A 20,683-nucleotide genomic window follows, 5' to 3' on the forward strand; every position below is an offset into this window, starting at 1 on the left:
AAAAAGCACTCCTGAGTTCTAACGTCACCCCAAAGGTCAACAGAAGGGACAGCTAAGCTGACACCACCATCTCCAACAGTTGCTAACGGAATTCAGATTATTTTTAACTATGCAGCCTAACGCTGGGGGCACCTTCTTTATACACTTTCCACCTGAGGCCCAGTTCTCTAAGGACAACTAACTGTATGTTACTCACACCCACATCCCCTGCACCTGCCACAGTGCTTCGCACTTACATAGGCAGGAAAGAAAGGAGGGAGGGAGGAAGGGAGGAAGGAATCAATTACGTGACTTAAAAGATATTTTAAAACATGAACTCGGATTACAGCTTAACCAAGTAACACGATCACCCTTTTAAACTCTGTTATCAAGTATCAAGACTCAACTATTCACAATATTTATATTTCCTGCTCCCAGCGATCTGAGGCTACTGGTGTGTATTGTGCTATTTGTTCCCTCTGGCCCCATATTTATAACAGAGCTGTTTCCAACCATAAGCTCTTGTCTGTCCCATTTATCTGCAGAGGGCTTCGCAGTCCCGTCTATGGACAGTTGCTTAACGGGTGCTTTTGATGGTCACAGAAAAAAGGGTCAGGAAAACTTCAGTTCTCACATCTTATCACTGTACCCCTCCTACAGTTGGATGGATCCTGAAACAGAGATCCTGTTAACATCCGACGCTCCCCCAAAGCTTCTGGGTAACGGATCCTCCAGACAGAGGACGATAACTATTGTTTCTTGTCTTCTGGCTCCTGGCAAGCTCAGTATTACTGGACTAGGATCAAACCTCTTTGTCTCTGGTTCAGACTCAAAAAGGCTCTCAGCAGGGTTTATATTAGTTCAAATCACTGCCTGTAGAACCAAACTATTTCCCACCATCACTCTCCCCGCATTCACTGAGCGCAGGAGGTTGGGTCCTGAGCCATGAGAGAAGCGAGGGATGGGAGGGCTGCGGGGACTGTTTTCTCCAGGTGGTGTTACGCCTGGATGAACTTGAGACCTAAGATAAAACTGTTTGGAAACATGTGTCCCCAGAGTCACCCCAACTTAGAGAGGAGGGGACCCACAAGATTTAAGAGGTGGAACCTCACTGCCAGCGCACCCCAGGGAAGCTCTGATCAGGCCACGGTGAGAATTTTCCCTCCGTGTTCTACAAAGAACTTGAAGTTCAATGGCCCAGGCCCACCTTTAACCTCAGAAACACACTCGCTGATACACTGGACACATATAAGGTACAACAGTACAAAGAATTCAGCTGCTGTTCAGAGCGAGGACTTTTGAAAAGCATTCTATCTCAGCTGGATTAAAAAAAAAATACTCCAGACTCAAATAACTGGGTCAGCAATTTTTTTTTTTGGCGCTAATTCAGCACTTGTTCTAACACAAAAGCATAAAATGTCAGCTGAGAATGGAGAGCTCTACTCCCTAGAACTTCAATGCATGATAGCAACACCTGATGCTGGGTCTCAGGTACACAGTTCTCTTAACATTCAACCAGTAAAGACCAAGATCAAAACAAGAGCCAGACTTTGCAGCTTCAGCATGAATACCTGTCATTCTATGCTGCGACAAACTACATGGTGTTTGGGATCAAACTGGAATATTTTTCATTGCTGCTGTTTGTTTACTTTGAAAAGATAGTCACACCAAACACAACTTGAAGGCAGGTTCTATTTCACATGCAACGCCAACGAATAAATAAATACTGGATTTGTGGTTGCCCCTATTTTCTATTTCAGACTAGCCATCATCCCTAGAGCCCAGCTTCTGGCTTTACAAAGGGAAGGAGGCAAGTGGGGAAGATAAGCTAAGAAAGCCACTGAGGGCCCGAGGTGGTACTATTTCCAGAGGAAATACTTCTCCCTCACCACCAAGTCCAGATGAAAGATCAGGAATCAAGAGGAAGGATAAGTTTGCTAAGACTTCTTCTGCTACTTCTGTGAACATCTGAGCAACAGCCAAACCCAGTCATACAGGCCGGAGAGGCACCCTGGCTGGGGACCAGCAGTCCTGGGTCCTCATCCCAGTTCTACCTGGTGTCACGGCCTTGGACAAGCCACCTCACTGCCCTGCGCCACACCTCTCATCTGCCAAATGAGGGGGTTGGTTAGGATTATAACTTGAGATTCTTCCACTTTAAAATAATGTTTTATCCAAATTATGCTCTAAAAAGAGAGCAATATTTTATCTGCATGACACTTACACCGCATAGTATCTGCTGTCTCTTCACCGGGCAGAACACTTATGAATAGGAGCTGCATCCTTTTTTCCATTTCTTATCTGTTTAACTAGATCCTTTAACTAGTAACTTTGTTTCATGTATTTTTTTTTTTTTTACCCCCTGTGACTGGCACGGGAATGGGAATGGGAGGGCTTTCCCAAAACCAATACTTATTCTAATGTTTTCATATTCCTAATACTGTAGGTTAAAAAAAGTAGAGTAGCTCATTACCAAATTTCAGCATCTCTAACGTGCTGGATCAAAGCTCTGTCAACTCTAGGAACCACCGAAGTATGGTTAAACGTCACTGTGAACTGACCACAGGGTGTACTCAGGAGAGCATTTTGAAATCTAAGTCGTCTCTAAGGAAAGTAGCTTCTGTGTTCATCTATAGTTGCTACACTGTGGGAACTCCAGAATTTGAAAATGGAGTATCATCTGGGAGACATACAAGTACCAACAGCATCCTCATGGGGTCACCCATGGGATTAGTCATCTGGAGAAGGAAGTCTGAGGGGAAGTGAATGTGTGAAGCTAGGGACACGGGGACAATCCAAGTCTAAATAAGACAACTGGAACAGGACATCAAGGAGCCTGGTGGGGTCGAATCAGGACTGCCTGAACGCAGAGCAGAAACCCAACCCTTTTCTGACCCGCGTGGGGAAAGCATGTGGTCAGCACTGGACCTGGAAAAAAGGGGGAGAATGGATCTGTCCCCAGCACTGTCCTGAGACAAGTGTGCCTCAACCAGCAGATAAACATTAGGAATAACCAAAGCCGGAAATGAAAGCACGGCCGAGGGAAAGCAGGCAAAGGAGAAGGGCTCAGGCCAGGAAATGACCACTACACTCGGCGGGGATGGATAACCAGATGTGGATATGGCCTCGGAACGAGCCTGGCTATAAACAGTCCTCCTTTATTTCATTTTCATCCATCTACTTCCACATAATCTTATGTTAATACAGCTAATATACATGAATTTCCCATTACCACATCTCCTTCTCCTTCTTTTTTTTTAAGATTTTTATTGATTGACTGATTGCTATGTTGGGTCTTCGTTTCTGTGCGAGGGCTGTCTCTAGTTGCGGCAAGCAGGGGCCACTCTTCATCGCGGTGCGCAGGCCTCTCACCATCGCGGCCTCTCTTGTTGCGGAGCACAGGCTCCAGACGCGCAGGCTCAGTAGTTGTGGCTCACAGGCCTAGTTGCTCCGCAGCATGTGGGATCTTCCCAGACCAGGGCTCGAACCCGTGTCGCCTGCATCAGCAGGCAGATTCTCAACCACTGCGCCACCAGGGAAGCCCCCTTCTCCTTCTAATGAACAGTGAAAATGACTGAGAAATACAAACCAAAGCTAATTTATATATCACCTCTAGGGAATGTGTTGAGAGAGACTGGGTTTTCTGAATAAATAGAGAAGTCCTTTAAGCCCATCCTGCTACCTCTGTTCCAGGGGCCTAAATCCACAGTTGGCAGCCTCAACATCCATCCCTGTTCCCCTTCCCTGGCAAATTTTGGACTTCATGATAACTGTAGAAATCGCAGGTAGAATACCTACTTAAGATTTTTTTAAAGGGGTGGGGGGAGGTGATGACTGTAACTTGGGAATGTAACTGAAGGAGGGGCAGATTTAGATCCAATCAGCGTCCCACCTCCACTTAGTCCTGAAACTGAGTGGTCCATTGAGTCCAGTGGACCAAAGTGACCAGAACAATTTCTAAATAGTTACTTGGATAAAAATGCCAGATTCCAGCGTACCAAGGGTAGAGGAGTGATGGCAGAGACAGGCTTCTCGAGCCCCGGCCTGGGGCTGTGCGTGAACATCTGCAGAGACCACCCGAGCACACTCAGCAACCTCCCTACTGCTCACCGTCAGCGGTGGGTAAGACGCCTGGTGTCCGTTCTGACATTTACAGCCTTTTCAGAAACTCGTGAACTCAAAGAGTTTAAGCTATTTCAGGAGTTTCAAATCCAAATGCTATTCTTGGGGGGCAAGAAGTAAGGGTAAATGTATGGGACCTGATGTAAGTAAACATCCAGTGATGGCGCCTGTGGCGAGCTACAGCATGCCAGCCCCTTCCGCAGGCAGCCAAACGCACATTAGAAAAAGAAAAATCTGCTGGCCAAACAAGAGCCTGTAAGCCAACTTAACAATGCCTGAGCTAAGAGATTTCCAGGCGCACCTGAAGTCTCTGGGTGTGGCACTGCCTAGTGGGGGACGCTGGGGCATCAGGGGTTCTACCATCAAGAGCTGGTTTTCATTAAGTCCAGGGAGAGAATGGAATTCAGAAGCTGCTTTTAAGACACTGAGGAGACTGCAGCCCTCAGCCCCCCTCACCTCTGGGTCCTGTCAGATCTCGTCCAACCCTCCTTTGAAGCCCACTCTACCCTGCAACATTATCATCCTGTGCTGAAAAGAATGGAAAAACTCTTTTCATCCAATCATAGGAATGGTTCAATTTCCACATTCTTACTCACTCAGGGGAAAACTGACCCAAACCCACCAGCAGAAAATAATGTATAAAGCAAACCATGTCTCCAAAAGAGATTCAGTAAGAGTACAAACAAAACGTTAACACCTTTTAAAACAACTGAAGGAACAAAAAAAGATTGCTATCAAAAACAAAGATCATAGTAGCTTCTCCTCTCAATACAAGGAATGATTCTTCAAGATTTAAAATTCAAGCAAAGAAACACACTAAAACAACAACACAAACACGTCTTCCACGATGTGGAAGATATGTTTTGGTTCTGGAAGAAAAAAAAAAAAAACGCAAAGATCCAGGTGCTACCTACCACCCATGTCGATGACTCAGAGCAGCCTGGGCACCAAGGCGAACGCGGGATGGAGAAAATGGATTCTTGTGCTCAGGAACCTTTAGGGCTCTTCTTCCCTCGGCCTGGCACACAGCTCGCAGGGAAGAAGCCCTGAGGGCCACATAGATGCCCTGTCCCCCCTTTTCCAATGCAGGCTTAGTCTTAGGGGCTCCTATCCCACAGGAAACAAGAAGAGCCTTCCTTTCTCCTCCCTCCCCGAATGCCCGCGCAGCTCCCTAAGACGCCCAAACTCAAAGTGTCATCGCTGGTCTCCACACAGAAGTTACACCTTGATTTAGCGGTGCCGGTCAGGAGGCCTAAATCTCTCGCCCATTCTGTGGTTGCTGTTGTAATTCTAAAATGCATTTTTAATCCCCACAAGCATCAAATATCTCGAGACTGTTCCTGCGTGAATTACATGGTCACTGACAAGAATGACCTGCAATAAAATGGCTGGTATGTTTTGAGATGGGAAAAATGCTCCAGGAGAAGACAGAAGTCGCGTCCCATTCAACCAGCACAGCAGAGCCAAAGTTCTCACGGGAAAGAGGAGTTTCCCGAGAGAGAAGAGGCGGGACGAAGTCTGGCCCAGCAGCTCTTTGCAGTTCCCTCTCGCTCAAACTACAACACAGGCCGCATTGGGAAGCCAAGGCAAAAACTGAAAACAACTGAAAAGGCGCTGCCCTGTGTTCAAAATCCGCACACCAAAGGCCACGTGGCTCCGGACGGAGCCCCGGCCACCGCGCAGGAAGGCAAGGGTGCCCGGTAGGAGGCAATTCCGCTCTCCCATCTGGGCTGTTGCAAGGATATGTGCTTGCCCTCCTCCTGTCACACCCTCAACCATCTCCCCAGGCCAACGAGGAGGGAGGACTGCAGCAGAAGCCCAGTGTGCATCCCCCAAGGGACCTTTCAGCGCCGCCCTCAAGCACCGCCTGAGGGTGAGGCCAGCCTCTATGCTATAGGCCCAGAAACAAGCTGACTTGGTGACCAGCTGGCTGGCCCCCTGTGAGGCCTTAGACATGGGAAAGTGTTGGTTTCGCCAACAGAGGCCTCATTCCCTATGCAGGAAGCCCAGCCAAACCATTTTCAAATAAGTACCTTCAGGGGACAGGCATAGAAACATTTACAAGAGCCTCTGTGAGGCCTCAGGGTTGCTCCTTCCCTCTCTCCCTCCCTTCCTCCTTCCCTCTGCTCTGACCCCAAGTCACACTGCACACACACCACTGCTGGGCTCACCTCCCTAAGTATCTCTGCCTGTTTCTATGACAACAGCCTCCTACTCAAGAATCTATAATGGCTTCCCACTTGCCATGAGACCACGGCCAAATGCCTCACCTCGGCACTGAAATTCCTGCAAGTCATTCTAGCTGCCCATGTCTCCTCCCTCTCCTTCTACACATGCCTTGTCCTTATTCTACCTACAGAGCCTAGTCACTAAGAACTCAGTCAGCCTGGATTCAAATCCCAACTCCACCACTTTGAGCTGGAGACCTTGGGCAAGGTACTTAAATGACTCAGTACCTCAGTTTCCTCATCTGTAGAGCAGGGATAATACTGCTCAGGTGAGTACAGTGGTCATGAACTGAGATGATAACGTAAAATGCTTAGAATAAAACCTGGTACATGGTATCACCCAACAGATATTAGCAACTGAAATATTCATCATTATCACACAAGTCACTTCTTCCATGAAGCCTTCCCTAGAAACACCAGTCAACACCTTCTGTTTCCCTTCTTTCTTTTCTTTTTTTTAAATCTTCTGTTTCTTAAATGTCCTATGAACAGTCAGATACTGACTGGAGTTGTTAGGGACTGTTCCATGAGGCAGGTTACTTGGATGGTAATCAAATGTTAAAATTATTATTATGAAAGTCATATCCTAGAATAGGTCCTGTGGTTCCCAAATTAACTTTACCTCCAGTCACAATGTTTCTGATGGGTTCATCTCTAAGCGGTACTATACATTTGTAGTTTCAGATTGTGTTTCTGGGATCCAAAGGCTAATGCTACGGAGACTGAAAGCTTCTTAAGAGCACCATGGACACACTGGCAGTTCCTATCACAGAGACACACTGGGGCCTTTTTTTTTTTTTTTTTTTTCCTTCCTTCCTTCCTTCCTTCCTCTCTCCCTCCCTCCTTCCCTCCCTCCATCCTTCCTTCCTTCCTTCTTTATTTATGGCTATGTTGGGTCTTCGTTGCTGTGAGCAGGCTTTCTCTAGTTGCGGTGAGCGGGGGCTACCCTTCGTTGCCGTGTGCGGGCTTCTCATTGTCATGGCTTCTCTTGTTGCGGAGCACGGGCTCTAGACGCGCAGGCTTCAGTAGTTGTGGCACGCGGGCTCAGTAGTTGTGGCTCGCGGGCTCTAGAGCGCAGGCTCAGTAGTTGTGGTGCACGGGCTTAGTTGCCCCATGGCATGTGGGATCTTCCTGGACCAGGGCTCAAACCTGTGTCCCCTGCACTGGCAGGCGGATTCTTAGCCACTGCGCCACCAGGGAAGCCCCACACTGGGTCCTTAAGCCAATGCTTGTTCATTTAAAAAGAGAACATTAAGTTACCTGAAGAGCTAATGTAAGAAGTGGGAGATTAAACAGACCTTCAGAATAAGAGTTAAAATCTACCCTTTCAAGTATTCCTCCTCTCAAACTTCTTATCACAAACATTTAAGATTAAACCAAGTTAAGAAGAAGAGTGGAAAACACCACCGAGATGGAGTAGGACCTGGTGTAGACGAACAAGGCAGCCTTAGCCCTTGGTCTCCCTGCCTCCAAACTTCCACAGCACTTCATGCATCCTCTCATAAGACACAACTGCTACCTGGTTTTAAGCCTCAGAAGACTTTATACCTGTCTCTGGGTTAGAAGCTCCTTTTCTCTCAAGTTTGAATGCCCCATGGCTCCCACTGCAGGGCCTTACTGAGCAGAGATCCACTGTTTAAAGCAATCAGAGGAGAATCTAAATTTCACAAGTTTTCACATTAGTTCCAGTATATTCCAGATCATACCACCACAGTTATAAAAGCATTACCCAACAGAAAGCTTCAAAGGGACTACTTTAACTAACGGATAAGAATATAACAAGTGCTTCTAAAAACATGGTTGTTCTGAAGCCCTTGAGTGCATTTAACATAGTCTGCAGTTTCAGCAGAAGGTTGGGGAGAACAAACACTTCCTCAGGAGTTGCTCCTGGTGATGCCATCTCCATGCTTCCAGTAGGGCACTGCCCTGACCTCGCCCCCTCCTCACCCTGCTGGCCCCAGGAAGATGCAGTGCTCAGCACTAAGGCTGTGGGGCAAATGGGGCCTGGCTGGCTAGCCTTTCTTCTCCCGCTTTCCCTCTGAGGAGAGCTGCCCCCAGAGAACACGCCTGCAGCTCTTCCCAGCAAACCGTGCCCCTGCAGAGGAAGTGCTCCCTGGCTCAGGTGGGGTCCCCAGATGGGTTAAGTCTGACTCATTTTGGGGTTCAGTAGTAGGAAGACCACTTCCTTGCAGATACAAGTCACAATGTCTTACATCAACTTCCAGGGGGATAAAGGTGATGTTTGGCATCTACCCGCTGACATTGTAGTCTTTTTTGTCAATTTGTTCAAAACCTCAGAGGGGAAGGATGGTGTTATTTATTGGGCTCCCTCAGAACCCCCAACACCTCCCCCCATAATCAGGCCTACTATGAGGAAATTCCAGAAAAAGGCCCTATATGTGTCTCTATCAGCATCACGTACCAGGGATACCTTTGTAGACACTGCCCAGGAAATGGCTGGAAGCAAATCCATCCCTCACCCGTGGAGACACTCACCCCACAAGTGACATGTCCAGAAAAGTAAAACTCGTCCAGTAGCCCACTCCTCATTATCTGTGGGATTATGTAGGCTTTACCATACTGGCCACATTAAGTGTTTATATATAACAGCTGCTACTAGAGACACTGGCAGACAGCCTTAGGACAAGGGAAGAGAACAAAAGTCTACAAGAAAAGACTACACATCTAATCAGGAACGGCCATCAACAAGGCTAAGATGGGACTTCCCTGGCGGTCCAGTGGCTAAGACTCCGTGCTTCCACTGCAGTGGGTGTGGGTTTGATCCCTGGTTAGGGAACCAGGATCAGGGAACCAAGATCCCGCATGCCATATGGCATGGCCAAAAAGGAAAGAAAAACAAACAAAAAAAACCCAAGATGAGGCCAAGACAACACACACAATCTTCTCCACCAAAAGCATCAGATGGCATCTGTCCTTCTACTACAGATAGAGATGGTGAAGGGTTCGCCCACTTGGAAGCACTGAAGAGGCTTCAGGGAAGTTTAGGGAGAGCAGGTATAACCCTAAATCACCCTGGGGTGGGTGGGCCCCATCCTCTAAACGGAATGTTTCCCACACACCCTCATCAACCGTTCATCAGGAGTAGGAAGAGTTGAAGGGGTGACTTACATGCTCCCTCATCTCGTTGGCCACGGTGTTGGACATCATGATGCAGCAGATGACGACGACCAGGATGAAGTAGAGCGCGTACATGAAGCGGGTGCTCCGGGACTGGCGGATCTTGGGGCAGCAGCCGCAGCAGTAGGAGCAGCCAGCATTCCCACAGCAGCAGGCCAACTAGGAAAGGAACACAGAACATCCTCTCGGAGCCTCTCCTTCACAAACCTGCTTACCCCAGACCTCTGCAGGTGAGCTACCATTCTTCCAAGGCGTCCTGCCCATAGGACACGTGTGAACAGTTGAGTGCGTGAACAAAGTTTTCGCCAGAATTGGTCTGACATTGTCTGTAATAAACATGATGGCTTGGGAGATGCCCAATACTTAAACAGAAAAGGCACACTTCACCTGAAGCACTGTGATCACTTAGACTAAAAGCAATCAGGGAAGAGCAAGAGAAGAAGCCAAGAACTAGAAAAAGGACTAAGTGAAGTGGGAAGGACGGAATACCAAGAAGTTGGGCCCAAGAAAGGGACCTGTCAAAATCCATGAGCCAAAGAATGAACTGCATGGGGGGGAGGAGGTAACTTGAAGCACAAAAGGCACAGGAGCCTCTTACACGTGTGTTGTTGACCACAGCTTCACGCCCCTAAGGGTAGGCTTTAGGCTAATGAGTGGGGCAGGATTGGGCTTTACTGGTCAATGCAACCGGACATAATTTTATTTGAGAATATTAAATGAAATAGGGGATTAAGTTTTCAGGTTTGGGTCTGGTGTTAATTTTTGTTTTTCTTCTTAAAGAGTTTGTTTTTTTAGAGTAGTTTTAGGTTTACAATAAAACTGAGGGGAAGGCACAGAGATTTTCCATATGCCCCCTACTCCTACACATGTATAGCCTCCCCCATTATCAATATCAGTCACCAGAACGGTACATTTTGGGTTCACTCTTGGTGTCGTATATTGAACAGGTTTAGATAAATGTATAATGACATATATGCAACATTATGTATCAGAGTATTTTCACTGCCCTAAAAGGAAACTAGATCTTCTGTAAGCCTGGGTTTGGGGCCTGGCTCTGCCACCTACCAGCTGTGAGCATTTTCAAGACTCAGACTCCTCATGTTTTAAAGTGAGGGTGCTAACAGCATGTAGTGTACTCGGTGGTCTCTCGGACAACCTAATCAGACACACCTGGTGTTAGGGAGGGATATCCGTTTAGCAAATAGGGAATAATACAAAAGAGATTACCATAAACCACGAATAACAACCAAACCTACATGTATTAACACTATATATAAAACATACCAATGCAATCTCTTGATAATGATTTAGCAGGAAGTTCAGAGCTTTGCATGGCTGCAAAACAAGCATCAATTAGAAGGCTACACTATAAACATCACTTACAGTAAGAGGAGATCACAGGTGTAAGACCACAACAGGTTATAATCGTAATGACGTTAGGACGGAGCTTGGAAACATACGCATTTCCCGAGATATTTCATCTACTTCGTGGAACCGCCATCGTTGGAGCCCTTTGTCATTCTGTACTATTTCATTACTTAAAATTTCTTAATGTACTCTCTCCATCTTACATTCAGTTTTCTAAGCCATTTTTCTCAAGACTCTTCTTGCCTCAGAAGGCTGGGCTACTGCTTTGCAAGACAAGCTATTCTATCGGGCTGAGCTAACAGATCACACAAGTGGGATCCTAACACTGCTGTCTGTGTGGTGTTCTTATAGGCCACCTTCCTTTACAGTTCACTCATCCACATTCCCTGTCCCTGATTTTATTGATCCCTTTCCACTCATATGCCCCAGTTTTTCTTTTCTCTCCCTCCCCCGCTCCCTCTTCTCCACTCCCACTGGCTTAGCTGGCTTCTGGCCCAGACCCGCCTCCCTCCTCCTCTGCCTGCCAAATTCTTTCCAAACTGCCTCATTCATCGGTTGCTAACTCTTTAAGCTCTACGGCCTTAGATAACCAGTTTTACTGTATTTCAGATGTGATCAAATATTTATCCTATCTGGAAAAAGAAATATTTAGAAGCAGTTGATACATCCCACGAGAGAACCTACCCATAGCAGAATCAACATTTACACTTACTATCTCCACAGAGGGGAAAAATGAACACATACAGACATAATGTCAGCCTAATTGGTCATTTAAAGACAAATAGTGACAGAGGAATGTGATCATGGAAAACGTGAAGAGAAAATCACATTGGTTTAATCCTACCCTGTCGTTAAAGCCATGTGTCATCGTATGGATCTAATTTTGTAAACTCTCCTTATTTTTCACTTTCACCCTACATATAGTGCCATGATATTTATATGTGTGTATACATATATACAGACAAGTGTACATGCATACACACATGCCTAATATTAGAATCAAAGAGCACTTCTCTACTAGCCTAAAAGTTATTTATGAAAGCAAACTATGCCAATCACCAATACCATAGTACAAGTGCATTATCTTAAGCTAAACGCTGATATGGAAGTGGAAATTCAAAACAGCATCCACACAAGCAATGTTATGTTAGCAGTGAGGAAAATCTCACAGCCCTGCTGACTTACTACTTCTTTCCGGCAGTCCATAATTTAGAATAAAATGGGTTTACCTTTTATTCCTTGCCACTTACAGCTTTATTACTGCAAGCATGTCACTCCCCTACTCTTCACCCTCAAAACTGGAGAAAGCAACTCCTGGCCAACCTAACTTCTGGGGCTGTCACAAGCTTGGAGAGAAGCGCCTCTGTCTTGTTACCCCCAACTCCAGAGGACCTAAACATTTTACTGAACAAGTCAAGGTATAAAAAACAAAGGTAGCATGTACAACACCAAGAGTGAACCCTAATGTAAACTATGGACTTTAAATAATAATGATGTGTCCATGTAGGTTCACTGGTTGTAACAAATGTACCACTCTGGCGAGGGACGTGAATAATGCGGAAAGCTGTGCGTGTGCAGGGGCAGAGGGTATACGGGAAATCTCTGTACCTTTCTCTCAATTTTGCTGTGAACCTAAAATAACCCTTAAAAATAAAGTCTATCAAAAAACAAACAACAACATATGAACAAAACAGTGCCCATCAACGGCTCAATAAATGTTGAATGAATAATATATGATAAAGTCATAACAGCAACACTCCTCAAACAAAAGGGCTGGCAATCCCACTCCACAGGGCCAAGGACACAAGTCATGTGCTGCACTTTGAATTTCTCACACCCACATTGTATCACAAAGAGTTCATTATTAAGGGCTTTAATTTGTAGATACTGCACACAATCTTTTTCCACAAGAAATTAGTATACATTCAAGAGGGACCCAAGACAATCTTTTGGGAGGACAATGCTTGCAATTCTTCTAGAAGTTCATCCTACAGATATACTTACACAAGGGCACAGAGATTTAGGTATAAGGTTGTTCATTAAAAGCATAAAAACGGGGACTTCCCTGGTGGCGCAGTGGTTAAGAATCCACCTGCCAATGCAGGGGACACGGGTTCGAGCCCTGGTCTGGGAAGATCTCACATGCCGCGGAGCAACTAAGCCTGTGCACCACAACTACTGAGCCTGCGCTCTAGAGCCCACGAGCCACAACTACTGAGCCCACGTGCCACAACTACTGAAGCCTGCACGCCTAGAGCCCATGCTCCACAAAAGAAGCCACCACAAAGAGAAGCCTGCGCACTGCAACGAAGAGTAGCCCCTGCTTGCCGCAACTAGAGAAAGCCTGCTCGCAGCAATGAAGACTTAACGTAGCCAAAGATAAATAAATTTTTTTTAAAAAGCATAAAAGAAGGTCTTATTCTCCAGCTACACAGGGGCGGAATAAATGAATTATGGACTATCCATACAATAGGACATAGTTTAAAAGAATAAGTCAGTGTTATGGGCTGAACTGTGTCCCTGCCCCAGCCCCTCCAGTCATATGTTGGAAGTCCTAACCCCCTGTATCTCCAAACATGACTTTATTTAGACAGAGGGCCCTTAAAGAGGTAGTTAAGATTCAATAAGGTCACTGGGGTGGACCCTAATCCAATATGACTGGTGTCCTTGTACGAAGAAGAGATTAGGACACAGAGACACACAGAAAGAAGACCATGTGAAGACACAGGGAGAAGACAGCCATCTACAAGTTAAGGAGAGAAGCCTCCTTAATCTCGGACTTCTAGCTCCCAGATCTGTGAGAAATTAAATTTCTGTTGTTTACACTACCTGGTCTGTGGTACTTGGGTTATGACAGCTCCAGCAAACTAAGACAGCCAGTATGCCTGGATATTTTATACGTATGCATATCTGTACGTGGGGAATATGTGTGTGGACACAAGACCGCTAACATCGATCACCTGGGCCTAGATGAGTGCGCCTAGATGTGGGGAGGAAACTAAGACAGCCATGTCTCACTGTTCTGCTCTCTTTTTCTGATTAGAAAAAGAAAACAGACTATTTAAGAAAAGTAACTAAGTTTCAAGATAACCATATAGAAGTATTTGCAATGTGGTATTGACTTGTGTGATTTCTTTCTTTCTGAAGAAACTTCCCCTCCCCCAAATATACTGAAAAAGAAAAAATTCAAAGAGCCGTTCACACCCTCTATCTAACTTCCTTCAAAATAGCAACAGTGTGGATAGCAAAGGCTTTTCTAAATAGAAGGTGCTTTGTCTTTGCCGGGGCAGAGTCCAAATGAAAGGACTAGCCAGCCTCTCGCTGCTACCTGGAGCTGGGCCTCCCCCTTAGTGTTAGTTTTCTTCTCCTATCTAAGGTGCACGTGCCCGCACACACACAAACACACACACACACACACCACCACAACCACAGTAAATAAATACACAGTCTCTCTCCTTGTCCTCCCCACTGGCCTTGGGCTGACAGTTCTTCTAAGGACTGATGCCAAGCACGTGAGGAAGTGATCACAGAAGCGAAACATGAGCTAGGGCTGGTAGTAACTTCCGGGTTCTTTTGTTAAACTAAAAAGCACAATTCCTTTATTACCTAGAATTCCCTGCTGACAACACCACCAATTGGAAATAGCAAAGAATCAGGAAGAAAGCCAAAGAGATGTCATAGAATCAGCACAAACACATGCCCATGTATCTTGTGAGAGTTCCCCTCTTCCCCCCTCGGGGCTTTTTTTCACAGTTCCAACAGGCTTGCTTAGGCCCACTGGTGGGAAGAGTAGAGGTCTGAGAAGCAGAAGGCCTGGATTCTAATGCTGTGCAGCTCTGGGTCTTGGTTTTCCTCACTTGCACATTGAAGGAGCCTAGGCAGATGAGATGGCAGGTAAACAGGTTTCATCTGACGCTCAACTCACTGGCAGTGGTGGTCTTGAGGTAGGCTCTAAGGCTGAATGTCTCAATCCACGGGGAGAATGCAAGGACCAATGGGCACCATGTGAATGGTGGCACCCACGCTACAGTCTGGTCATCCCTGTAAGAGGTGATCTGATTGATCCCTACCATCCACAAATTCTTAGACGTTGAAAAATGACCTGCAAGAGGCAAGCACACTGGGTTAAACCCAAAGCAAGAAGAGAGAAAAATCCATCAGAAAGAGAAGAATTAAAAAGTGGAGCAGTCAAAAGCTCTTCAAGCAGGCACGGGTTCTATGAGCATCACTCCACTGCTTCCTGGGCTACATTCTGCGATATTCAGCTCCCGCGGCAGTGAGATAACTCACATTCATCATAATGGCTCAGGCACCCCATTAACTCGGGTTCCCTTCATTCCACTTAGGAAGGCAAACAAGTTGCGTAGGACATTTCTGTCACAAGAATCACCCCAAACACGGATCACATTTTTTTCAGTTCCAATGCTTTAGTTTGGGGGAGCGTAAATCCCTCAGCAAAGTGGAAAACATTCATTCATTCAGACTTATTCCTCGAGAGCTCTGGACAGCCTAGTTGGCTTTAGCACGTCAAAACTAAGTTCAAACTGCAAAAGGAAAGATTGCTTCAAATCTGACACGGACCTTCATTCAGTCCCTTTTCCTGATTTGGAAATGCAGGAGCCCTAGCAGAACTGAAGAAAGACCTAAGAAATTGTCTGTTAATTACAATAATTACAATATTGTCCCTTAATAAATGGTGAGGAGGCGGGGCAGCAGTAAGGAAGTTCCTAAAAAACTGAAGTTGTTGAAGCTGCTGGAAGCAGAACCCAGGTGTTCCTGTGCGAGCTGGGGGTGGGGTTTAATACCAAGGAAACAAGAAAAACACACAAGACATAAAACCAGGTTCAGAACATTTTATTAAAGTGAACGGTGCTCTCTATCTTTTAATATCCATTTCCACATCTTTCGGTAACACACAATACTACTCATGCCATGTCACAGCCCACTTTCCTTCCTTCTCCTTTGAGGGTTTAGGATTATCTATGAATCACCAGCGGTCAGCAGAGAGGTAAGGAACAATTGATTCTACTTTGATAGCAGTATTTATTTAAATTCTGGACTACATAACCAATATTTTGCAGCTCATTCTCCTCACTAGATGCTCAGAAACAGCTTCCCACTGAGCTTATACAGACCTTTTTCTCCGCTACAGTCAGGAGGCAGAGGGAGTGGTAAATAGCAACTCTTGCCACCGTGGCACCATGTGCTGCCCTTTACCGGTAGCTATACGAGAGAATGATGGGACTTGAAAGCTAGGAGAATAAGAACACGCAGTTCCTCTGCTCAATAAAGGCGTATTTTACTGCACAAGAAATATAGGTGGCAAGTAGTCGTTAATTCGCAAAAGGATTGTGTTTTAGAAACCTCAACACATATTATACACGTGTTAGTAAGTTGGTTTGTTTGGAGCTTACAGTGGATTTCTCCCACACAAAAGAATATAGGGCAACCTAGTAAAGCTTACTTAAGCCATAATAATATTAGCTAACCATAGCTAACACTTATTAATCCCTTGCTCTTTGCAAGGTACTACAACTTTTTATATCATTAGCTGTTATATCAACCCCACCTGACAGAGCTGGTGAGTGGCAGAGCCAGGATTTGAATCTGTAGGCTCTTTGCCACTCTGCTCTATTCACTGCTGGTATATACAGAGGGTGCACTGGACAGACAACACCGGCCTGAAACCTTGGTTTCCTACAGAAGGGAAATTGGCTGTGTGGGAAGGAAACAGCAAGTGAGGAAGCAGTTTTTCTCTCCTGCCCTCAGGGGTACAGTAAGCATTCAACAGATATCTGAAGAAGGCATCTCCCTCTGTGTGCCCCCTCCTCTCTCCTGGCAACCTCTGGCTTCACTGGATCTGGATGACCTCTATTAGAGCCCTGCCAGAGCAGCTCAACCACTCCCATTACCAAGCTCCCCACCTCACCCCCAAGTCCTACCCCACTTTAAAAGCCCTACCCCAATCCTATGGAAATAACCAGGCCATTCATTCACTCAACTAATGGTTATTATACTACATACCTACCTGTGCAATGTTAATTCCTGGGAATGCAGCAATAAACAACAGACCTTGTTTCTACCCGTGAAATGACTCTATGGGGCATTCCCCCAAACCCTCTGCTTTAGCTCCTCTCTGAAGTAACTAGATAACAGTATCTAATGCGCATTCCTGAGTTGCTTTGCAGATGTGAAAACCTCCACCAAATGAAAGACGTTAACTACCTGATGACCATGAGCACATAGCCCCCAGACCTACTGGTGCCTAAGGACTGGTAGTGTTAACCCCTGTGACACTGCCCTGTTACCTCACCATCAGCCAATCAGAGAACTGTGCACAAGCTGACCACATACCCTGTGACCCCCCCCTCCCTCACCTGGCCTTAAAAATGCTTTGCTGAAACTGTTCGGGGAGTTCGGGGTTTTGGAGGGGGCACGAGCCACCCGTCTCCTTGCGTGGCCTTGCAACAAACCTTTCTCTGCTCCAAACTCCGATGTTTTTTTGGTTTGTTTGTCCTCCCTGTGTGTCAGGCACACAAACTTGCGTTGACATAATGAGTTGTTTAGAAGAAAGGAACCTGGATGCTCCTTTCTGTACTGGAAGGAATACTGATCACTGACATAATGGTGCATTCATATTAATGAATCCAATGCACCCACTGAAATGACTATACAGGAAAAGTTACCGCCATGGAAAGATGTCCACACTGCATTAACTGAAAACAGTTAATAACACAACAGTATAGAGCATGATAGAATTTGGGGTAAAATTATAACAAGACATAGATCTGCAATAACAACAACAAAAAACAATCTAAAAGCATATACCAGGGTTTCCCTGGGGGCGCAGTGGTTGAGAATCTGCCTGCCAATGCAGGGGACACGGGTTCGTGCCCTGGTCTGGGAAGATCCCACATGCCGCAGAGCAACTGCGCCCGTGAGCCGCAATTACTGAGCCTGCACGTCTGGAGCCTGTGCTCCACAACAAGAGAGGCTGCGACAATGAGAGGCCCGCGCACCGCGATGAAGAGTGGCCCCCACCTGCCGCAACTAGAGAAAGCCCTCGCACAGAAACGAAGACCCAACACAGCCATAAATAAATAAAAATAAAAATAAAAGGATATACCAGTATGTCAATGGTAGATAACAGAATTGTAGGATTATGAGTGACTACACTTTTCTGTATTTTCTGAACTCTTTGTAACCAGCACATATCTTGTAATTAGAAAAAAAAACACTTCAAGTTTCTCTTTTGGAAGAAAACAAAACATTTCTCTTCTACCTTACAGGTGGTAAGCACTCAAGTATTTGCTAAACGAATCAGCCAGCGAGTAAATGACATCTACTTCTGCTATGTGATTGCTAGAAAACAGCCAGAGTGAACTATCACTGTAACTGAGGCATAAAACTAGGAAATTCCACTCTGCTGTATTTTTAAGTATGGTTAAGACGGTGAATTTTGTTTTTACCTCAAGTTAAAAATTCTTTAACCCTTATAATGTTTTTTAGAGTTTAATTGCTATAAATAAACCTCTACTTGGTAGAATTTGAAGCAAATGAAAATGAAATAGGAAAAATTAAATGGCTACCTAAGAGTGCAAGTTAAACAAGAAGCTGTGTGTTTGCCTGGCCCAGAAATTGGCTCTTGTGTTTCCTTCATTTCAGGTTCTTAAGTTTTTCTCTTTTGAGTTCAGAGAAGCCCTTAAAGCTCCAAGGTTTTCACAATCTTTTCCATAACTGTCGCGACACGATTCTGGAGGACTGTCGGAAAGGAGTTTGGGACAGGAGGTTTCTCACACGTTTCCACATTCTAGAACGTGCTGGTTTCAACAGCATTTTCATGAGAAGCATTGTCAAGGGTCAGTGTCCTTCCTTCATGAGCACTGAGTACCCACTGCCACTGGGACCGAATCTGAAACGGGCAAAGGACAGGTCATCAACACCCACCAAGCCAGCACTGGCTTTTGGGTTATAACGAATCTGGACACAACCGTTCCCCTTGTTGGGAGCCTCTTTCTCACGAGGTTAGGGTTACTTACAGCACCAAAAGAATGCTGATCGAGTTCTCTGTTCTCAGACAGCAGTTGGATTCTTTGAGTCATTCCCTCACACCACCCTCCGCTTATGCATCTTCTAAAAAATACCACACTCGATACACTTTAGTAAGTTGGTGGAGAGGATCTATAAGGTTTAAGGTTAAAAGGTAAACTAACTCCGCTTTCTGGCAGTTCAACAGAAAACAAACACTCGGGGGAGACAGATCATTCACAGCAAAGTTTGTCAAACTCAGCACCCTTGGGAACCCCATAATTCTTGGGGGGATGCTGTCCCGTGCACCGTGGCATGTTTAGCAGCTTCCTTGGCCTCTCCCCACTACACACCAGTAGCAGCCCCCGCTCCTCTCCCTCACAAGTGGAGCCGATCAGAAATGTCTCAGACAAATGCCCTCCCCGCTTCTCAATGGAGCCAGACTGTCTGGGTTCACACCCAAGCTCCAGTGCAGCCTGGTTAAGCGTCCTTGGGCCAATTCTTTTTTTTTTTTTAATTAATTAATTAATTTTTTATTATTTATTTTATTTATTTTTGGCTGTGTTGGGTCTTAGTTTCTGTGCAAGGGCTTTCTCTAGTTGCGGCAAGCGGGGGCCACTCTTCATCGCGGTGCGCGGGCCTCTCACTATCGCGGCCTCTCCTGTTGCGGGGCACAGGCTCCAGACGCGCAGGCTCAGTAGTTGTGGCTCACGGGCCCAGTTGCTCCGCGGCATGTGGGATCTTCCCAGACCAGGGCTCGAACCCGTGTCCCCTGCATTGGCAGGCAGACTCTCAACCGCTGCGCCTCCAGGGAAGCTTGGGCCAATTCTTTACCTCTCCAGGTTTCAATTATCTCATTGTTAAATGGGAATAAAATTACCTACTTCACAGGGTTGTTGTGAGGATTAAATGAGTCAGTTCAGGAAAAGCTCTCAGCACAGAGCCTAATACAGGGTACCCACCCACCTTCTCAAGAAAGCCACCTGTACTCATCATCTACATCATCAATACTCATGTCCCTCCTCCCCAGAGAGGCCCCCCTCCTTAGTCCATCAGGTAGATATGGAAAGAGGTAAAGATGGGAGGGGGATGGGATCAAATCATTACTACCTCACTTATAACAACGCTTTCATTTTTCTGCCCTAATGTGAAAGATAAATGCATCTCTTGAAGGAAAATACTTTCAGAAATAAAACTTCTGTGATCTAAACCCAGGAAAGCATCCTAGCAACTTGGGGGAAAGTCGTCATGTGTGTGGAAGCACTTCCCACGTGCCCAATTTATTTCCACTGAGGAACAAGCAAGACAATCAGAACATTCATTTGCACCCACTGAAGCCACAAATACCTGCAGCAGAACAGTTCTGAGAAAGATGAGTTAAGCAAGTTCTAGAAAAAAAATGGTGTAGGAAAACAAAACCTTGAAATTCAAAATGGAAAAGTGTAGGATGATGGGAAGAAAAGTGCTCATTAGGTTTAAACCATGTTTAAAAGTCAGTTTTAAGGCTTCTCATCAAAATGAGAGAGGGGGGGAAATCCTGCTTGTTCCACTTCATAATAGCTTATCAACAAGCAGTTAATGAAACACAAAGCCCAAAATTTGACTGATTGTGTCGTGGAGATTATGCCACAATGAAGAAATCTGCCAAGCCCTTTCTAAGAGGTGCTTTACGCCAGCCCAATCCCCCGACGCTGCCAAGCCTGGTGATGGAGGCCACAGAGCCAACTAGATCCAAGTGTGCTGTGGGAAGGAGAACAGAAATGGGCTCATTTTACAGACAGTTCCAGTGGCATGACCTCAGAGCTCAGGTGGGCCAGCAG

At 45.8% G+C, this 20,683-nt stretch overlaps 1 protein-coding gene across 3 annotated transcripts in view; it reads right to left on the reverse strand.

The window, feature by feature from the left end:
* SERINC5 (serine incorporator 5) overlaps positions 1-20,683 on the reverse strand; it is an 86,400-nt gene that overhangs the window by 39,692 nt on the left and 26,025 nt on the right. For all 3 annotated transcript variants that reach the window (XM_059916658.1, XM_059916659.1, XM_059916660.1), the window contains exon 2: positions 9,459-9,626. In XM_059916658.1, the coding sequence (XP_059772641.1) occupies positions 9,459-9,626 (168 nt within the window). The remainder of the gene's footprint in view (positions 1-9,458; positions 9,627-20,683) is intronic.

The sequence above is a fragment of the Balaenoptera ricei genome, chromosome 3 (assembly GCF_028023285.1).
Source record: "Balaenoptera ricei isolate mBalRic1 chromosome 3, mBalRic1.hap2, whole genome shotgun sequence".
Classification (NCBI taxonomy): Eukaryota; Metazoa; Chordata; class Mammalia; order Artiodactyla; family Balaenopteridae; genus Balaenoptera; species Balaenoptera ricei.